This window comes from Rhodnius prolixus, unplaced genomic scaffold, assembly GCF_049639745.1.
Source record: "Rhodnius prolixus isolate KJV_2025 unplaced genomic scaffold, Rpr scaffold_9, whole genome shotgun sequence".
Classification (NCBI taxonomy): Eukaryota; Metazoa; Arthropoda; class Insecta; order Hemiptera; family Reduviidae; genus Rhodnius; species Rhodnius prolixus.
Window position 1 is genome coordinate 19592765 of NW_027411604.1, and position 20482 is coordinate 19613246.

The 20482-nt window shown below is 31.5% G+C and overlaps 1 protein-coding gene and 1 pseudogene across 11 annotated transcripts in view; both read left to right on the top strand.

The window, feature by feature from the left end:
• The window catches only part of pHCl-1 (pH-sensitive chloride channel 1), a 300587-nt gene that overhangs the window by 225019 nt on the left and 55086 nt on the right, over positions 1-20482 (top strand). For 8 of the 11 annotated variants that reach the window (XM_074128593.1, XM_074128591.1, XM_074128596.1 and 5 more), the window contains 6 exons: positions 168-388; positions 2232-2314; positions 4211-4351; positions 12711-12770; positions 16197-16349; positions 16460-16674. In XM_074128593.1, coding sequence (XP_073984694.1) covers positions 168-388; positions 2232-2314; positions 4211-4351; positions 12711-12770; positions 16197-16349; positions 16460-16674 — 873 coding nt within the window. The remainder of the gene's footprint in view (positions 1-167; positions 389-2231; positions 2315-4210; positions 4352-12710; positions 12771-16196; positions 16350-16459; positions 16675-20482) is intronic. The other 3 variants (XM_074128601.1, XM_074128595.1, XM_074128600.1) reach the window with 1 other exon arrangement.
• Positions 13881-13996, top strand: LOC141454845 (U2 spliceosomal RNA; annotated as a pseudogene).

Below are 20482 nucleotides of genomic sequence, written 5' to 3' on the forward strand. Positions count from 1 at the left end.
AGGGCATGTTGTGCAGTCTTTAAGGGACAAGTGAGAACGTCAACCCTTTTTTCTAAACGTTCCAAACGTAAATAAACAAGAAGATTTTCTTCAATAAATTGGATGACGCATGGTGAGGTAATTTCTTACAATTATTTATAATATTCTATTTCTTTTTTCTTTTACAGAAATATGAGGTAGAATTTTTATTACAACAACAATGGTTTGACCCACGGCTACAATACTGGAATAGGAGCCAGTATGATTTTCTAAACGCTATTCATCATCACAAAGATGTCTGGCTACCAGATACATATTTTATAATGCACGGAGATTTCAAAGATCCACTCATTCCTGTACATTTTGCCTTACGCATTTACAGAAATGGCACCGTTAATTATTTAATGAGGTTAGTAAGCTACAGGTTGAATTTATGAAAAAGGGGGCAATTTGTATGCCAACATTTTTTTAATTTTTAAGTTTCCACATAAATTACTTTTTTTTAAAAAAAAAAGAGTGACAGAGGGGTGGAAAGTTGGAAAAACTTGAGTAACATTCACCTGCTTTCTGTTACTGTAATTTAAATAATTATGATGAACAATTCTTTTTTAAACTTTCGAGTGTTTTTCTTTATCATTCGTAACTGCGTAATTAATTCATAATACTATTAATTTTAAATAACTAAAGAAATGAATTTGAACTTTTAATTAGACTTCTTTTATGAAAAAAGCTTTATTCTGAAGTAAATTTCTCCTAATGAAAATCGTAAGCACTCTTCCTGGAGAGGAATAATTAAAAACTACTTTAAAAAGTAAAAACGAAATCTTTCACTTCAATATTTTTCTCCTAAGATTTGCAGACAAAATTACTGCAAAATATAGTTGTTTTTATTAAAGAAACTACTTACTTTAATACAAGAAATGATATCTATTCGATATTTTATAGTCCAACAATCGATAATTTCTCAGCAATCTGCTTGTTCTGTTCAGACGATGTTCCCCCCTGTGAGAAAACAAAAAAATGACTGAAAAGTTTTTAGCACTTATGTGTAAAATCTAACTTTCTGTTTTCTCTTCTGCATTGAGATGTTAACATTTTATCGTATAGCCTCGCCTTCTCAATGAGTCTCTTATTCTAGCTGCCTCAATTTGTCGCCGCTCTCCTAATGCCTACGAGTTCAATTTAACCATCTGGGTCTTGTCGTAACACTCCTTTTCTCCTTCCAGTGCCTGTACTACTATTCCAGTGCATTCTTTTGCACTTTCTCCATTTTAAGTATTGAATCATCACCAATTCCAGGATACTAAGAGTTTCTGCTTTTTGTGAAGTACCTTTAAAGATTTCGGTTTAAGTCTGTCAATGAAGTTTGTTTTTTTGCCCAGAATTTCAATGTTTCTCATCTCTGACGTCAATAATTTTTATTTTCTTAATTTTGATTTTTTTTACATTTTCTTACAGTTATTGCCCCTCTGAACAATCGCTCTAAGTTTGTTTAGTCGATAGAGGTTTGATTTCATGATATCCTGCTTAATTTTTTTGGCTTAGAAACATTTTCGTTAGTTTGTTGAATACTGTATATCTTGGTAATCAAACAAGAGTAAGTGATGTCACCCTGTTTAGTCAAATCTGGGAAATTGGCGAACGAACTAAACCATCGGTTTCCAAAACAAAAACAAAAAATGATGTAGAAAAGATCTCCATTGTAGACTCAACCAACACGTTTGGTTAAAGTAACCAAAATGTGAATGGCTTAGTGACTGGGCGGAATTGCCTGGTTTAAATCCAATCAGCTGATCTTAAATTTTATTCCCAAGAAACCATTGCAATTCACTGATCGGTAGTTATCTGTATCAAGAGAACAGTGTATAGCCACTGATTTGGCTCTAAGTCTTAATATCATAGATGTTGCCATCCTAAGGTTAGTGAAATGTTCTAACTTATTCATTACCTTTGTAGTCAGAATTTATACGTGTCCCACTTCTTATTACTATAATATTTCATGCAGTTTAAACAGAATCGCTAATAGTAAAATCTGTTGTCTAATCGATTTTTCATAAAATATTTTTTGGTACATTAAGGAACTAAACAAATGAAAATAGAACGGATTAGTTCTTGTTTCGCAAGAAAAGCAATATCTACGCGTGAATGTAAATGCTTGATTATTTATTTGTTTTTAGAAATACATATACTGTGTAATTTTTTAATACATATCTACTTTTTATCAATTATATCAACTAATTGAAATGTTTTAGACGACATCTTATACTGTCCTGCCAGGGAGCCCTGGATATATTTCCTTTCGATGATCCACAATGCTCTTTCGCAATGGAAAGTAGTAAGTAAAAATGGAGGAAATATATTATTTATTTGATAAGGAAAAATTTTCCAGCATGAACAGAAAAGACAATTATTGTTGAGATTAAAGTTTTAGCCATGTTGATAAGTTTGATTTCATGATAATCATGGCTTTAGCTAAAAATAATTTTTAATACAATAATCTTAATCCTTCTATTTCGTTCTTTATTAGATTTATTATATTTAAATATAATTATACAATAAATAACAATGGTGGCTTCAAATAATAATATTTTCAAGTTCGTGCTGGCAAAGTAGACCTATAATTTTAAGGTTATTGTACTGATAGATATGTGGTGGTTGCACACCTTAAAAAGGTCCTTTTAAAATAGTTGGAGTACCATTACCCCATTAAGACCAAGCCTTAAATCGAACATGACTCCTAGGATATTAAATTCACATCGCTCACTTTGATCTTGATCTAAATCAGCGTTTTCCAACCACTGGTGGTACGCAAGTTGCTGGTTGGTGGTACGCGAAAAATAATCAATAATGACGGACATAATAAATTTTAAAATAAATTAAATCATAAAAATATCATAGAAACGTTTTTTCTTGTAATTCATAAAAATTATTTTAATTATTAATGTTATACAGTAAAATTGTCAATATGTTCAGTAATAAGGATAGTCTGTCTCAAGATATACGAGAAAATATAATAGCACATTTAACAGGATTAAAATTGTCTTTCAAGGAGTATTTTCCTAAACCTGAAAAAACAAATGATAATTGGATTTCAAACCCCTCCTATAAAGAAAATTTAGGAAAAGCTACATCATTATCAATAAAAGATAAACAAAAATTTAATAGAATTATCATGTGACAGAACTGAAATAATAACTATGTAAAAATCTGCTTAAAGAGACTGATTGTAATGAGTAAGCTCTATCCAAGCAATATTAAATTTAATTGGTACTTACAGGTAGTTGAATGCTTTAAAGAAATTAATTTAGAAGATTTGGGCACAAATATAATAATCCTAAAGAAGAACTTTGTAAATCAATTAATAATTTTGAAGAGAAAAATATGTGCGCAATTTTTAATTATTTAAAAAAAAAAAGTATTAAAAACTAAGATCTTACACTTTTCAAAGTTTATAAAGTGAACATGAACTCCTTTGTAGCAGACACATTTTATCTCTATACAAATAAATATAATAATAATAATAAAATAACATACTCGCAATAACAAATTTCACGAAATACAAATATTTTTACGAAGTGGTACAATTTGCATGATGATGCACTACCAAATGGTACGCGAACCAAAAAAGGTTGGGAAACGCTGATCTAAATGATGGTTCTACTATTATCTGAAGAAACTATTTTTATTCTAATTAAATCTACCAATACCATCACTTATCAAAAAAAATTTACTCAGATCTCTGTATGATCTGATGCAGTTTTATAGTGAGAAGAAATCCATTGGGTATATTAGGTGCAGCAAAGAACTAAAAGCAACGGTTCCAAATTATTCAAATGAAAGTTCTTTGTAAAAATAAGAAAAAAATTAATAAAAATGCTGCTTTAAAAGCTGTCCCTTAAAATCCATTCCCAGAAAAATTGAAAGATCAGGTTATATAAATTAAATTCAATTTTTAATGGTTGGTCTAGTAATAATCCTACATCAAAGTAGTATCGATTTTTTTTTCGATACATCTTGGAACTCTCTTCATCGAACCACTGTGGACTCGTTCTAATTAATGCTTTCAAGATTTCTCGAAACCTATTGGCCGATTTTTCTCCCTTTGAACTAAGTAATCATTTTTCCCTCGTACTGTTACTCTAATTTTCAAAAAAAATTAAATATCAATTTTTGTAGTAAGAGTGTAAACTTATATTAATATTTGTTTCTTTTTTTTTCGCTCATTATGTAGTATCGTATGAGGAATCAGCTATAACTTACGTTTGGAAAAACGATGAAGATACGTTGGGAAAATCGCCTTCGTTGACAACATTGAATGCTTATTTGATACAGAATCAAACTATCCCATGTCCGCCAAAGGGTAGTTGGAGAGGTAATAAGATTTTCATAACCTTTTTTTTGTGTTTTTTAATTAAATTTAATTCATAAAGTGTCCCTGTAGTTGTAAGAATTGTTATTACCCAAGTTCTTATTTTTATTTTGTCCTTAGTTTTTTTTTTTAATTTGTTATAAAATGGCAGTAAACAGGCAAAGATATTTAAGTAAATATTATCTTAAGGAATACAATATTCAAAAACCAAAGTTTTATACTATATAAAGAAATGTGCAACACACAAGTCCACGTCAGATTCGTAGCTTATTCTGTTATTTTATTTGTTAATTTAGTAGTAAAAAATACTATCGTGCTAGAATCAAATTAGATTTTGCTTATTACCTATCAGTGCATGGATACAGTAGTTAATTTACCACACAACCATAGAATTAAGGCACTCAAGGAATTTTTGTGGTTAACCTGGATAAAACAGATGATAAAAAATTAATTTTAACTCTTGAAACACTTTGTAGTTACCTCATCAAAAAAATAAAATTTTATCTCCTTCATAAGGCTACGACATTATGATCCAAAATTTATTAATATTCAAATTGGTTGACACTTTAAAATGGTAATATAAAGTGGTTCATCAAATATATATATATATATATTGTATATGTTATGATTGTTGTTAATTACAGTTAAAAATAATATTTTGTGAAAAACTGTCTACAGACTACATGTTACATCTTTTATTTTCTTTGACAAAATTAAGTAATAATTGCATCATCAGAGAAATTGCATGAATTTATATTTTGTAAATTATTTAAAATTGAATGCAATTTCTTACTTTATGAATGATTCTTTGCCTCTCATTAAAAGCAAAATTGAAGAAGAAAACTAATAATAGTTATAACTACATTATGCAATGCTTGTAAAGTTTTTTTTTTTTTTCATTTTAAAATTAAGGTACTTTTCCGTTAGCCGGGCGCAAATGAACTAGTGATGGGCAGAATGAGTCCCCGTTTGGAGTCGTTAGATTTGAATCAGTTCCAGGGTTGGAATTGATTCCAACAACTCATTCACTGATCCAGTCTGTACTTACCCTAGGCCAGGGGTCGGCAACCTATTTTAAGTTAAGAGCCATTTCTTCTTAAATAATTTTAATAAATCTTACTAAGAGCCGCAAGAATGATAGTGTAAAGAACTCTGTAGATCATTTGTATTCATAATTTATTATTTTATGATATTCAATAACAATTGAATGTTTTAAAACTGTCCGGTAGAACACTGGTAAAAGGGTTGATGGACAAAAACTGCATGAAAAAGCGGTAACGTTGAAAAACACCCACTTTGACAATTTTATATATTTATTTTCACATATTGCAAAGTAAATAAAGAAATAAATAATAACTAAACCTGTGTTAGAATGAAAATGGCAGCAGTCCTATATATTACGTACTGTATTTTAATATACAATAATACTATTCAATTTCAAACCTATCACATTTAAAATTCTTTTTTTGAAAAAATATCTTTACTTTAATAAATGAAATTTCCATTTGTTCCAATAAAATTGAAATGTACTCGTACAATTTATAATTTGGACAGGCTGAAGAGCCACAAAATTTGGATAAAAGAGCCGCATGCGGCTCGCGAGCCGCGGGTTGCCGACCCCTGCCCTAGGCAGTAGTACAAATGTCACGCATTGTAATTAAATAAATCATTAAAAGTTAGCTTACCCAAAAAGAATGCTTATAATTTTTGGTTTTTCCAGAATACGATGATGTCCTTGAGAATTTGCTCAAATGGATCGTTTACTCCTCGTCTCCACAGAAATTCAGCGAGGTACGACTCCAAATGATGGCGAGAAGTTCCCCGATGTTTTTTATTTCTCCATTTGGCACTGCCCCAAAGTCGTTCGATTTTCTGAGTGTTTACACCAGTGTCAGGATCAACAAAATTGTACCTGTGATTGACTTTGAAATGCTGTAGACCAGCTTCTTCCATTTTAGTTGTGCTGTAGCCCTTCCAGGAATCGGAGTAGACCTTCTTCAATGTGGTTTGTTATCGCATCTAACATTACTGGTAAAGAACGGTTTGGAACCTTAACTAGAAAGCATTCGTCCGTTTCGCGGCAAACGCCACCAAATGTCCACTGTTGTGGAAGAATTCGACCGTCATTGTTCTTACAAGTTGCAATGTATCAGTGAACTTCTACATAGAAGCCTCAAGTCAGTTTTATTTTAGTGTAAACGACTACAGTATTAATTATTTTAATTTTAATTTGCCTCAATTTTTTGTGGCGGGACGGAATCATTTTTTATTTTTAAATAGGGATTTGAATCAACTCGTTCCATCATCGGATTCGTTCAGTTTTACCCAAAACTGTTTTTCGCTTGCGCCCGGCTAACGGAAAAGTACCAAAATTAAAAATAAAAAAATTATCTTAGACGCCAGAAAATGCTCCTCAGGTTGTTTTTCATGTTAATGATGTTTAAATTTAAACTTAACGGACCTGCTCAACCAAATTACAATAGAGAATTTGATTAAACTAAGCTTAGAAAAGGACGAAACCAATTTCCTCCATTTTATTAAGGACATATTAAAACAAAACAAAAATGAAAGCTGTACAAGATAAGTTCAAAAAAATGCATTTGTTTTATCACATAAATTTTAAGGCTGAATTTTGAAAGTGATCAGATAGGTTGAATCGTTAATTGAATTTTAAATAAGAATTCGCTAAAGGAGTGTGATTAATGGAAATTCAACATTTTCTATACCTAACAATCAACCCATCCTAAATTAAAGTAAAATTAGGACATTAAATCAGGGGTATTTTTTTGTTTTTTTTTTTAAATTTCATGAATCACTATTTGTGTCGATTTTATTTTGATTACAGTATGGATTTCAATGAATTTCCTTTCAAAGAAATATACATTTAACACTTCAAGCTGTAACAGCTTAACAACTAACAAGAATGGCGTGTTTTAGAATTAAGATTCTATAAGGGACGCTTATTGATTTTAAATAATATTTCTATTGCTGTCGCTTTATAAGAGATAATTGATTAGTTGCCTATGAGTTCATTTAAAGGCTTCATATTTTCAACGGTGTCGGCTTGAAAGCAAGCGCTTAGCATTCAATGAAGTAAATCGAAATTTTAAATAACTAATTTAAATCCGCCTTTTCATTTCGTTCTATTATTATTAATATTTATCTGTTACGCTAAGTAATATTTGCAAATGCGAATCGCATTTTAGAATACACAGTAAAATATTGAATCACCATACGAGGGTCGTTTGAAAAGTCCGTGCAAAAATAAAAACTACTTAATTTTTTGGGGTAAACCTTTTTTATTTTTCAACATAGTCTCCTTTTAGGCTTATACACTTCGTCCAACGCTGCTCTAGTTTGTTGATCCCTTCCGAATTGTAGGATTTGTCCAAGTCTGAAAAATAGCCATTCGTTTCTGCAATCACCTCCTCGTTTGAATAAAATCGTTTTCCCGCCAGCCATTTCTTCATATTAGGGAACAAATAGTAGTCCGAGGGAGCCAAGTCTGGAGAACAGGGGGGATGTGAAACGAGTTGGAACCCTATTTCCATTAATTTTGCGACCACAACTGCTGAGGTGTGAGCTGGTTGCTTTGTCGTGATGGAAAAGGACTTTTTTGTGGGCCAATCGTGGGCGTTTTTCTTGCAGTTCGGTTTTCAAACGGTCCAATAACGATGAATAATATGCACCTGTAATAGTTTTACCCTTTTCCAGATAGTCGATGAGTATTATTCCTTGCGAATCCCAAAAGACAGTCGCCATAATCTTTCCGGCCGAAGGAACGGTCTTCGCCTTTTTTGGCGCAGATTCCCCCTTGGTAACCCATTGTTTAGATTGTTCTTTGGTCTCAGGAGTGTAGTGATGTATCCATGTTTCATCCACAGTGACGAAACGACGCTTAAAGTCCTGCGGATTCTTCTGGAACAGCTGCAAACCGTCCTTGCAACACTTCACACGATTTCGTTTTTGGTCAATCGCGGCACCCATCTTGCGGATAGCTTTGTCATGTCCAAATGTTGATGCAAAATATTATGTACCCGTTCATTCGAGATGCCCACAGCACTAGCAATCTCACGCACCTTCACTCTTCTATCATCCATCAACATATCATGGATTTTATCAATGATTTCTGGAGTAGTAACCTCAACAGGGCGTCCAGAACGTTCAGCGTCACTTGTGCCCATATGGCCACTCCGAAAATTTTGAAACCACTTACAAAACTGTTCTAATCGAAGGTGCAGAGTCACCATAATGTTTATCAAGCTTCTCTTTAGTCTCCTCAGGCGTTTTGCCTTTCATAAAGTAGTGTTTAATCAACACGCGAAATTCTTTTTCGTCCATTTTTTGAAAATCACTCGACTTCCTCGATTCAAACGAATGCCAAACACAAAGAAATAGACCGATCTGGCTGAAACTTGGTGTGTGTTCTTCCAAGAGATGCTACTAACTAAACATAACCTCAATACGCGCCAGTAGTGCTATCTCTCTGACTTTGCACGGACTTTTCAAACGACCCTCGTACTGTTTATTTTATTTTTATTTTTTATTAAAGTGCTCTAGATTTCAGAAGTCCGGATCTTCTTAGTGTACAACCATATCGTACTTTGCAGGCAAAAAAAAAAAAAAAAAAAAAACTGCAAGTAAACCTTTCAAAACAGAATAACTGAGAACAGATTACCAGTAATTCGAACCTGGAGATTTCTCTCTTTAAAAAAAAAAATTGACTCAAGCTTAGTTTGGAAATTTGATATTGCGTCTTTTTTCAGCTGCTATTTATTTTCATGGTCTAGTCATATTTCATGTGTCTTGTTTATACAGCTGACATGGTTTGGTTATAACTTTGATGGGTAAGTTGAACTCTTCGAAGCAGCCAAAAGTACCCGGTAAATACTTCTAAATATTATTTAGTTAATTAAAAATAAATAAATAAATAAATTGTTACAGGTAAGAAAAGTACTGTAATCGAGCAAATTTTTCTGTTTTATTTCTAAATCTTATTCATTTTAGAATATTTTTTAAAACAGAATTTCATCCAAGGCACACTTATAATGAGAGAGTGCGGACTTCTCCTTAAATATTTTGAAAAAAGGTTTTCCTAGGTTATAAATAGAATTGGCTTCAACCAGTTTTTATTATCAGTTTCCTATCTATTTCACGCATTGCATGAAGAAAAGTGAAAGATGCATGAGCATTCGCCAATGATCTTTACTCATCTTAAACATGATTGTTTTGTCACTATAATAGTTTTGATGGCGAAGTTCTTAATTAATTTTTAAGCATATTTTTGTTGGGAATTATTCTAATTAGGCGAGTTAATAAGTGATTTTACAACGCAAAGTATGTTTGTTTTGTACTATGCTTTTATTTTTATGGTCGACACCGAAAACTTTAAAATAACCTCAATACAAGTGAGTATTTGTCGAACGTTTCTCTTTCTTTTTGAATATTTTGAAATCTGTTTATTATTAGTAGGTTTTGAAGAAATATCTTTTCTTTTTTTTTAATCCTGAAACTGTTTACGCGGGATGTAGATCTCTTCTGGATTCTTATTTTCTTGCTTCATAAATCCAAAAAACGCTTAAATTCTTCGCTCTCCCTGGGCCATACTCTTCTCACGTCTTACATGATCCCTTATATCCTTGCAAGTAAGAGAAGCAAATCGTTGCAGAAGTACTTTTTCCTTCTTTCTCTCCTTTTTTGGGTTCTGTCGGGACATCCTCAATCTGATATTTAACTGGATTATTTCTTCATTCCATGTCATATAATTGTGACAAGACTAGTATCCTTAACTCCATATATTTTAATATAGTTTTTGGTTCGTTTTATATTCAGTGTATTAGGGAGTTTTTGGAAACTTAAATTGTTCTTTATAGCCTAAAAACTATTATTAGCTGACATTATTCTACCCTTACTTTCTTTTGCAAGATTTTGCGTAGTGAACCATCCACTCAACAGCTATTTTTTTGCCATATTGTTATAAATCCAAGATTTGAAAGTGGGAAAATTAAAACAGTGATTCTTTCCTTTCTCTCCCTTTTTCAAGTTAAAGGAATCCTTGAAAACTGTTACGAGAATCCTTGCATTCTTTTCGGTTTTTTTAGATTTGACCAATAAATCCATTTTCGTTCCAAATTATCATGAATAATGATGATATTAAGTTTAGGTTTGGATTTTTCAGTTGTATTTATAGTGTTTGATTGAACAGCTTTTGATTTTTCTGTGTCCTACGAGCAATTAGCAAAATATGCTAATACATGAAAATAATGATTACCGTGTTACAAATCAATAACTGGGAGGTTAGTAAATTCCAGGTTTCACAAGTTGAACAGTGAACTGCAGACTCACCCTTCGTACTAAACTTATTTAATCTTCCTTAATTATTTAAAGTGTTTCATTAATTTCTATCAGCTTATCCGAGTATTCTTACTTAATACAAATAAGATAGATCAATATTCCGTCCAAGAATATACCATGGTGTAGTCCTTACAATCGCAGAATAATAAATCGAAATATTTATATTTTAAGAATTAGAATCAAAATTAAAACTTAATATAATAATTACAAAAAAAAAAAGAAGTATAAACTTGTTTTTTACTAAGTTGTAATTGGCTTTTGCCTTACAGCCAATGTAATCAATAAATTTTTCTTTAAATATGTTAGAAACGGTGTTTAGATGTTTTCTTTAATGTTTATTTAAGCTAGTCACGTAAGTAATTTATTTGGATAATACCGACTCTTCATATTGTTAGAAATCAAATAATAAGAATATTTCATTGTGTAATAATGCATTTGTTGTGTTGTGCAAAGAAAATTCAAAATACTGTAAACGTTTGCTTCAAATAAATACTCACAAATTTCACGCAAGTTTGATGTCTCTTGTATACTTGCATATGTATTATACTATATAAATTTCTCTGATTTATTCTTGTACGAAATATTTTTCAAAATTATTAAGATTTTCTTTTTTAAAGACGTCTCAAAATGAATGCTATTTTTAATAAAATAAAACTTTTGAACAAATTAGCTAAGAATATCTAGACTTTATTCAACGAGAATTAATATACTTATAATTTCAAAATTTTACACCGAACAATACTCATTTGTATAGAAAAATCTACAATACAGTACTGTTTACTTCAATGTAAAGTTTTATTTGGTACATTCTGGATTTTATTTAAGTTCTAGTTATTACATGACATTTTTACCGTGAAACTCGGTTAAGATCAATAATTGATTATTTAAATAAAATGAAATTATATTGCTCACGAAATGGTCGTGTAATGTATTTTTTCATGTATGCACTTGTTTTTTTTTAAATAACCTTGTGTTTAAAAAACAAAAACAACGTACACAATAGCGTGCATTTATATGAAATCTATTAGAGACTGTGCACGACAACGTGTGATATGAATTACGATAAAATTTTGCAGCAAAAAAACAAAACAAAATTCCTCTGGCAATAATGGCACATTTTTGCTGTAAAATGAAGTACAATATCCAGCAATTATAGACAAGGCTGTGGGAACTACAAAACAGTGAAAAATTGGATACGGAAAATTTGGCACGACTGAAAAATATACTTCACTATAAATTCGTTTTGTTAACCTTTAAATAAAATCCATGGACTAGACCGAGAATCGAATCCAGTACCACAAACCACAATAATCAGACACAATCAACCAGCATGTTTTTACTGTCTCCAGCCTTAGTCCATCATAACTGTCTTATGTTTAGTCTTAGGTTTTATCAGGAAATTATTTAAAGAAAAAATTTCCTTAATAATGTTAAAAGAATGTCTCAAATAAAACTTTACATTGAAGTAAACAGTACTGTATTGTAGATTTTTCTATGCAAATGAGTATTGTTCGGTGTAAAATTTTGAAATTATACGTATATTAATTTCCTTAATAATGTTGGCCGTGACAATTTCGCTTCTTAAGGACACTGATTGAAACCTCCCTTATTTCATTGTGCAAAATAGGTAATATTCGTAACCCTGGTGTTCTCGTGTAGATTATTTAAAAAATGAATAACTTCGTTAGTATAATTTGCGATTTTATTAAAATGGTTTAAAATACGTACCAGTAGATGTTAATAAAAACACAGCATTCAATTTGGGATGATCAATATTATTATTTCTGTAAATATTTATAATTTTAATGCTATGATTTGAAAATATAAGATGCGAGTCTTGATTTTTATAATTCTAACTTTTATTTAGCGTCCCCATACTTTCTTATTTTTCTTTAATTTTTTTTTTTTTTCAAATCTTAATTTAAAAAAAAAATAATAATGAGATAGCATTATGTTTTTATTCTAATTATTTCTTTGGTTGCCCGGTGACTGAAATTTATTTTGGCAGATGATGAACCGAAAGAAGCAGCCAAATGTTCCCTTTGTCAGCGGAGGTTTGAAGAGCAAGGTAATAATTATAAACTACCGGTTCTAGATTAAATAAAATTTTCTTTTTTTTTTTAGAAATTCGAATATCATCTGTATTTAGCCAGTTATGGAGGAGATAAAATTAATTTTCATTTATTTTTTTGCTGGTTTCAGTTGTTGACGCTTTTTTTCTGTTTTCTTTTTCTTTTTTTTTAATTTTTAATAATAAGAAAAGAACAGAATAGGAGAAAATATAAAAGTAAATCTTGCAAAACAAGATTATCATGAGTGTACTTGTTAATCAGTTTCAAATTGGTTCATTATATTATAGAATATTATTGAAGTCCCCTGCATATATATAAATTAGTATTCAGGAGTTAATGCTGTAATTAAAGCTATGAAAATTAAATTGTATTGTTTACCGAACGGAAACTAATAAATTAATGAAAAAAAAAACTTGAACAAAAATAGTAAGTAATAAATCATTCTACTGCACAAGTGATGCAGTTTAATGCCTTATAATTTTAGTGTTATAATGTATATATTTGTTTTTAATAGATTCTGTTAGTCCATATCCTTTATCCAAATCCTTTAGTTTTATTTATTAATAGATAAGTTGGTGGTTCCCAATAATTTTCATGTTTATTTATGTCTTTTAAATTTATTAATAATTTTATAACTACAGCTTTGTTTCAACTAGCATGAACAAAATTTTGTTTTAATTAATTTAACTAACTATAAAGAAGACTTGATAATTAATTTTGTGAAAGATATTGAACTTAAGAATTCAGCGTTCCTAATGCTTTAAATAATTATTGTTTCATGATTGAGCAACTGAATAAATTCTAAGTAATTCTGGAGAGTTAGCCATAGTTATCTAATACTTTTGATCAAGAGCCAGTCCATCGCATCCTATGGGTAAAAAAAAAAAGTAAAGCAAAGTAATTGCCTATTTTTTCAGGCGGGCTTTACGTCCAACTACTAGGTGTCGTGGACGGAGGCGGCCAGCAAACATACTTTACTGTAAATTTCTTTTATTAATCATTAAATAAAATCCAAGGCCTAAAGACCGGGAATCGAATCCAGGTACCACAATACATATTATCTTCGCAGGTCTCGTCTCTAACCATTCGGCTACCGTGGCGCCTTAATCACTTCTCGGCCTTTTGGCTAAGATCAAAGTGTAGTATCTGTTTTTATCAGCTTAATCTCTGGCATTCTATGGATAATGACGCCTTTAAAGAGACCATAGCCTGCGCAACCTCCGAACTTGAACTTATAGTGGGCCTTGGTTTTTCACGGCCACGGACTGTACAAGATCATTTATGCCATTGCGCCAGTCTGTTTTCCCCTCTTGCAGCAATGACAGGTAGTCAATCATAGAAAAGAATCTTTAGCGAGAAAGTAGAATTCCAGAAGCTATAATCCAAAGAGCTGTCAAGAGTGCCGGCTACTTCTGACGGTGGCACAAAATCGAGCTATTGCTCCTTGGTGAGGTGCTTAGCATCAATTGACGACGATGTGCAGTTACTTTTTGCCAGTTGAATGTAACGTTGCTGGTAATTTGTTGATGTAAAGATAAGTGTTGTTGCTTTGATACGATTTCTCAGGTGGAAATTAAGTTGAAGTCTAGCGGTGCGGAGGTTTTGATCTCTTTAAAGGCATCATAGCATGGGATAGACTGGCTTTGACTCTACGATAACCAGGACTGTCTTTTCAGTTAAACAGCCGATGTTAATTTTAGAGGCAAAATGCTTTGTGCTTATTAATAGTCCTTAGATTTCTTCCACACAATTTGCGACAAACATTTCCTACAGATCGTCTCTCCCTATTATTCAAGCCAAAGCGACATTTTGTTCCATAAAAGACATTGATGGTTAACACTCAGTTGCAGAAGAATTCGGAAGTTAAAAATGTGGAGTTGTTTTTTTAGCAAGCAATGTAGAAACGGTAACCGTTCAAGTGTGTGCATCAAGTCGCTGCAGATTTGGCAGATTAGCAGTTTTGGGATAAGCGAGTGTGGCATTTAGAGTAACCAGCTCCGAAGTTTGGTCCTATTGAGTACAATTAAATTCCGTGGAACCAGGCGCCGCAACAATCCGCAAAGAAACCTGCTGGTAGAAGAAAGTGTCAGAAGTTGCCAAATCAAAGAGAAAACTAGATCAGATTGTAAGGCAATATGATAGTACCTGTAGCGCACGATTCGGTTCCAGGTTCTTTAAGGTTCGATTTATGGAGAATCGCTGTTTCGTATAGTGACTTAAGAAACATTTCAAACAATACATTTAATTTTGTTGTCTTTTTTTTTGGAGTTGGAGAGTTAGCCATGGTTATCTAATACTTTTGATCAAGAGCCAGTCCATCTTATCCTATGGGTAAAAAAAAAAGTAAAGCAAAGTAATTGCCTATTTTTTCAGGCAGGCTTTACGTCCAACTATTAGGTGTCGTGGACGGAGGCGAGCAAACATACTTTACTGTAAATTTCTTTTCTGTAAAAAAGAAAAAAGATGTTGCCGCTCATTGAATTTCATCATAATGGCTTAATTTTCTGTATTATTGGCTCTATCGGATATCAGCTGTTATCAATAAAGCGTTAGATGACCTCTTAGGCTGGAAACATAGTGGAGCGGCGGGCAAAGCGGCGATGATAGCGAAGAGCAAAGCGGCAAAAACAAAAACTAGAAATAGATAGAGTTGCTCTATCTTCGCTTTGCTCGCCAATATGCGCGGTCCCATATGTTTACTTGTGTTTGATTTCGCTGCTTTGCTCCTCGCTATCATCGCCGCTTTGCTCGCCGCTCCACTATGTTTCCAGCCTTAACCTCCAAGTTATTAGATGGTTAGCTTCAGAGCTTATTGGTTTCATAAAGAAGGTTATGTTATAGGTTATACATTTAGTTAGAGGTTCCCAATAGTGAAACTAAACAATTTTCCTTGTTTTATTTAACTGCTTTAATAAAATCACTACAAGGAAAATAAGAAAAATCTGAGGAAAGAAGTGTCTATAAGAGATGGAGGCTCCTTTTAAAGGTGATCAATAAAATGTTCGGTACTTCACTCTCTTGTTAGTTTGGACTACGATTTCTTTTATTTAGAAGATATTTCCGTGTTGTGCGTTATTAGCAACAACGTAAGATCAAAATGCGAGGCAATTAGCTTGTACTAATCCTATTTTCAAAAGCATATAAGTTTGTAGGGGTTCAATTCCTTCCAGGATTTTTAAGTTAGAGTCTTGAAGGATCGCTATTACTTGTGAAAGCTTTCATTAATGCGTAACATAGCTCTGATAATTTTGATCGGTATTAGTTATTACTCAAATGCTTACATTTCTTAATGCAGAATATTTATTCATTTCTAAAATGTTATACAATTGTAGAAATGTCCTACTGATTACTGATTTTAAATTCTATGTTTTTAACATTTTTGTTATTAATAATTTATTTATTATTGTTTATCAATGTTTTAGGTAATTATAGTTGTCTAAAAGTAGATTTAATATTTACAAGAGATAGAGCCTTCTATTTCACTACGGTATTCATCCCAGGGATCATCCTAGTGACATCATCCTTTATCACCTTCTGGTTAGAATGGAATGCTGTGCCAGCTAGAGTTATGATCGGTAATATTTATTTATCTTTATATATATCTTTTAACTAGACATTTTTGAAAAAATTTGTATTAAAAACTTTTATTTAAAAACAAATTATTTTATTATAAATATGATAACAGGAGTGACCACAATGCTCAATTTTTTCACAACGTCCAATGGATTTCGTTCAACACTGCCAGTCGTCTCAAATTTGACTGCTATGAACGTATGGGACGGCGTTTGTATGTGTTTCATATATGCCAGCCTACTTGAATTTGTTTGCGTAAATTATGTTGGCCGTAAAAGGCCTTTGCACAATGTGGTCTACAGACCTGGAGAAAATCCAGTAACACAGGTACATCTATAGACATAATAAAATTATTAATTTATTTTTTTTTATTTCTATAATTATTTAAAAGTGAATAACTTGTTAATTAATTAGTTTTTAAGGTTATTTAAAAATTAGTAACTTTAGTTTAAGGAGAATTCTATTTATTTATTTATTTATACTTAGTAAACTCTAGCCATTATTACAATTACATTTTCAATTATTATATTTGAAAATTTCAGTTTATTTACCCGTAATTTTTCTTGTTTTTTTTTTTAAGTAACAGTCAGTCGTAAAAAAGTACGAGTAAAAAATTTAATCTTATTAACAATAAAGTGTCGACTGCAATAGTAGCAGTTCAAATTTCATTCACTGTTTAATTTAAATTTATTTATATTTTGCTTTATAATTGCTAAGCAGCCAGCCATTATTTATAAAAGAAAACATTTTGCGCAAAGTTTTTATTTGTTTCAATCTTATTGCTATCGCAATTCGTTAAAGCAGGCATCAGTTTAAAAGAAAAATTTGAAATAAGAAAAATTTAAGTAGAATAAAAATTAAGGCCTTTTAAATAATTTTTTTCTTTTTTCGAAAAGCAGTTGTTTCATCTTTGTTTTTGTTTTTTTTTTAGTTTGATGTTAAGTGTCCGTCACTTTTTCTTTTATTGTATTTAATTAACAGCAAATACCTAACATGTCTTATTATTATTATTATCATTTTTAACTATTTATTTATAAATATATTTTTATTTATTTATTGCGGTTCCTGTGTGAGTTTATTATTATTATAAATGAGGAACGGATTTTTATGTATTTAAAAATGCCAAATATTTAACTAAAATATGCATTTATTTTCGTCAATTATGTGGAAAATATGTGATTTTCTTAAAATATTTTCTGGAATATTTAAGTAAAATGGACATTTTTTTTTATGAAAATGGATTGGGGGGGGGGCAAGTTATAATTATTTATACAAGAAAAGAATATTTTTACAATTTATAATAATTTATTAGGAACAAAATAATTTGTCTTTACAAGTTATAATGATTTATACAACAAAGAACATTTTTACTATTTATAAAAAGATGTGTTAAATTTTCAATTTTGAAAACTTCACTCTTCGAAATTGTTTGCAACCACATGAAATTTCAAATGTTGGAACGTAAAGTGACGACGATCTGGGCGTAAGATGGACTTGTAACCACTAAAAGATCGTTCAACATCTACAGATAGGTGCCTTGCTGAAAGAAGTTATCTCGTTGGTTGTAAAGGGTACACGATGTTCTGAGGTGACTTCTGTTCCACTGATAATATCAGAAATCTGGCAGATGGTCTCCCGCCCTTTGTTCTTGCTCAGTACTTCTACCAGGTTTGATCTGATCAGATCTCCCTTACTCCTAGGTATTCCTTCCACCTTTTCGATGACTTTTTTAACGTTGGACACGTTTTCTGTCAGTCGAACATTTTGGGACTCAAGTTGGGTAATGGCTTGTGCAAGAAATACGCAATTGTCAGAAATGAATGCAAGGTCGTTCCTTAAATTAGGTTTCTCGAATAAAGGCTTGGCTGTATTTATAGCTACTGCTTCGTCTTCGAGATGTGAGAAAGGACATTCTTGATTTTATTGTAGTTTTCATAGTAATACTGAGCTGCTTCCAGCCAAGTACCCCATCTTGTCAATATTGGTTCTGGTGGAAGGCACAAGTCTGGATAGAGATCTTTTAGCATTTTAATGCGACTTGGTGCTTTTAAAAACACTTTTTTAACCACTGTGATTCACAGTCTGTGGTTCACAGTTCCTGTCAACCACCTCCCAATTATGAAAATATGCCCAAAACGAAAAATATGTACATATTTTGATTAAATATGTAGAAATATTTATTTATTTTAATCAAATATGTATAAATATGCGATAACATCCAAATATGTGGAAATATGTGAAATAAAAGTAGGCTCAAACGGCTTAAAAAGTGTCAGTATGAATACTTCTAGTTGAAAAACGTCTGTAAATTGCCTAGAAAAAAAATATGTAAATACATACGAATCCGTTCCCTAATTATAAATAACTCATTACTTAGCAAAATAGAAAGAAGGAGTAATTTTTGTTCCATTTATGGGGTAAATTTAAATTACGAATGTATTTTTGCTACTAAACAATCGTTATAATTATTTATTTATTTAATTAAAGCTCAAAGGCTTCGAAGATCATTAACTCTCAGATCCTTTTCATTAAACTAATGGCCTCTTTTTATAGACAGCACTGTCCATCACCGGATGGATTGACCAGCTCATTCACTAACGATTTTAACCAGAGTAACACGGCTAAAAAAGTATAACCAGATGGTTTATTTCAGGCCCCCAAAGACCACAAAACGTTTTACACACCTTAAATAAAATAAATATATAACTAAATAAGTAGTAGGTTAGATGTGTGTGCAACTATTTTGTGTTGTTGTTTTTTGCGCACCGACCTGCACAAAACAATCTACACACTACTGCACATACAATGCACATCATTTTGCGTTTATACGTAAACTCTAATTAAAACAAACATTGAATGTCCCCTCTCAATAACAGTTTCTTCCTGTTTTGATTCATCTATAAAACGTTCTTTGATACTGTTAGTTTTAAAAACCATATTTAGGTTACGAGACTTCTAATAGTTTTAAGTTTCCCAAAAACAAACAAAAAGTTTACCTATTTCATTGATCTGGACAGTTTGTAATTTAATGTTTGATACATTAATAGTAATTTCAGACTTGTACTATGAACTTTGATACAAAACTACTATTTCAGCTTTCTGCGAACCGCTAAGTCCATTTTTGATTAATTGAATCTATTGAAGAAGATTTAAATTTGTTATCTAAGATTTTATTCGATACATCGTGTTACTTTCCTTTATCATAAGATTTCTCCTTCATCTTCAGTGTAAGCCTGTCGCGTATACTACCACATTCTCTTTATTTACTGTGTCTTAATTTTACCATACGCGTAACAAGATTGGTCATTTTTTTTCAGGTAAACATAACTTCAATTACCGATTAGGTATCTTGGATAGAGACTAGCTAAATAACTCACCAAAATTTTCTCACATTATCATATTAAAATAAAATTCAAAACCAAAACCTGGCAAACAAACCCAGTACCAACTCACTCAATTCTTCCAATATCATTTGCAGGACGCGCCTCAAATCGCTCGGCAACTGTAGCGTCTTACACTTAAAACACAGAATAGCTCGATTTGCATGAATTATATGTTCAGGACTCATATCAAAACATTTTTACAGAATGAGTAACAAGCAGTGCTGTTAAATATATAACTTTTTTTTTCTTTTTTTTTGTAAGCAATATTTTATTTTTATTCGAAACAATATTTACAATTTTTTTTCTCTATTAAAAAAGTTTTGGTTATTTGGGTCCCCAAATGTACGAGGGTCGTTTGAAAAGTCCGTGCAAAAATAAAAACTACTTAATTTTTTGGGGTAAACCTTTTTTTATTTTTCAACATAGTCTCCTTTTAGGCTTATACACTTCGTCCAACGCTGCTCTAGTTTGTTGATCCCTTCCGAATAATAGGATTTGTTCAAGTCTGAAAAATACCCATTCGTTTCTGCAATCACCTCCTCGTTTGAATAAAATCTTTTTCCCGCCAGCCATTTCTTCATATTGGGGAACAAATAGTAGTCCGAGGGAGCCAAGTCTGGAGAATAGGGGGGATGTGAAACGAGTTGGAACCCTATTTCCATTAATTTTGCGACCACAACTGCTGAGGTGTGAGCTGGTGCGTTGTCGTGATGGAAAAGGACTTTTTTGTGGGCCAATCGTGGGCGTTTTTC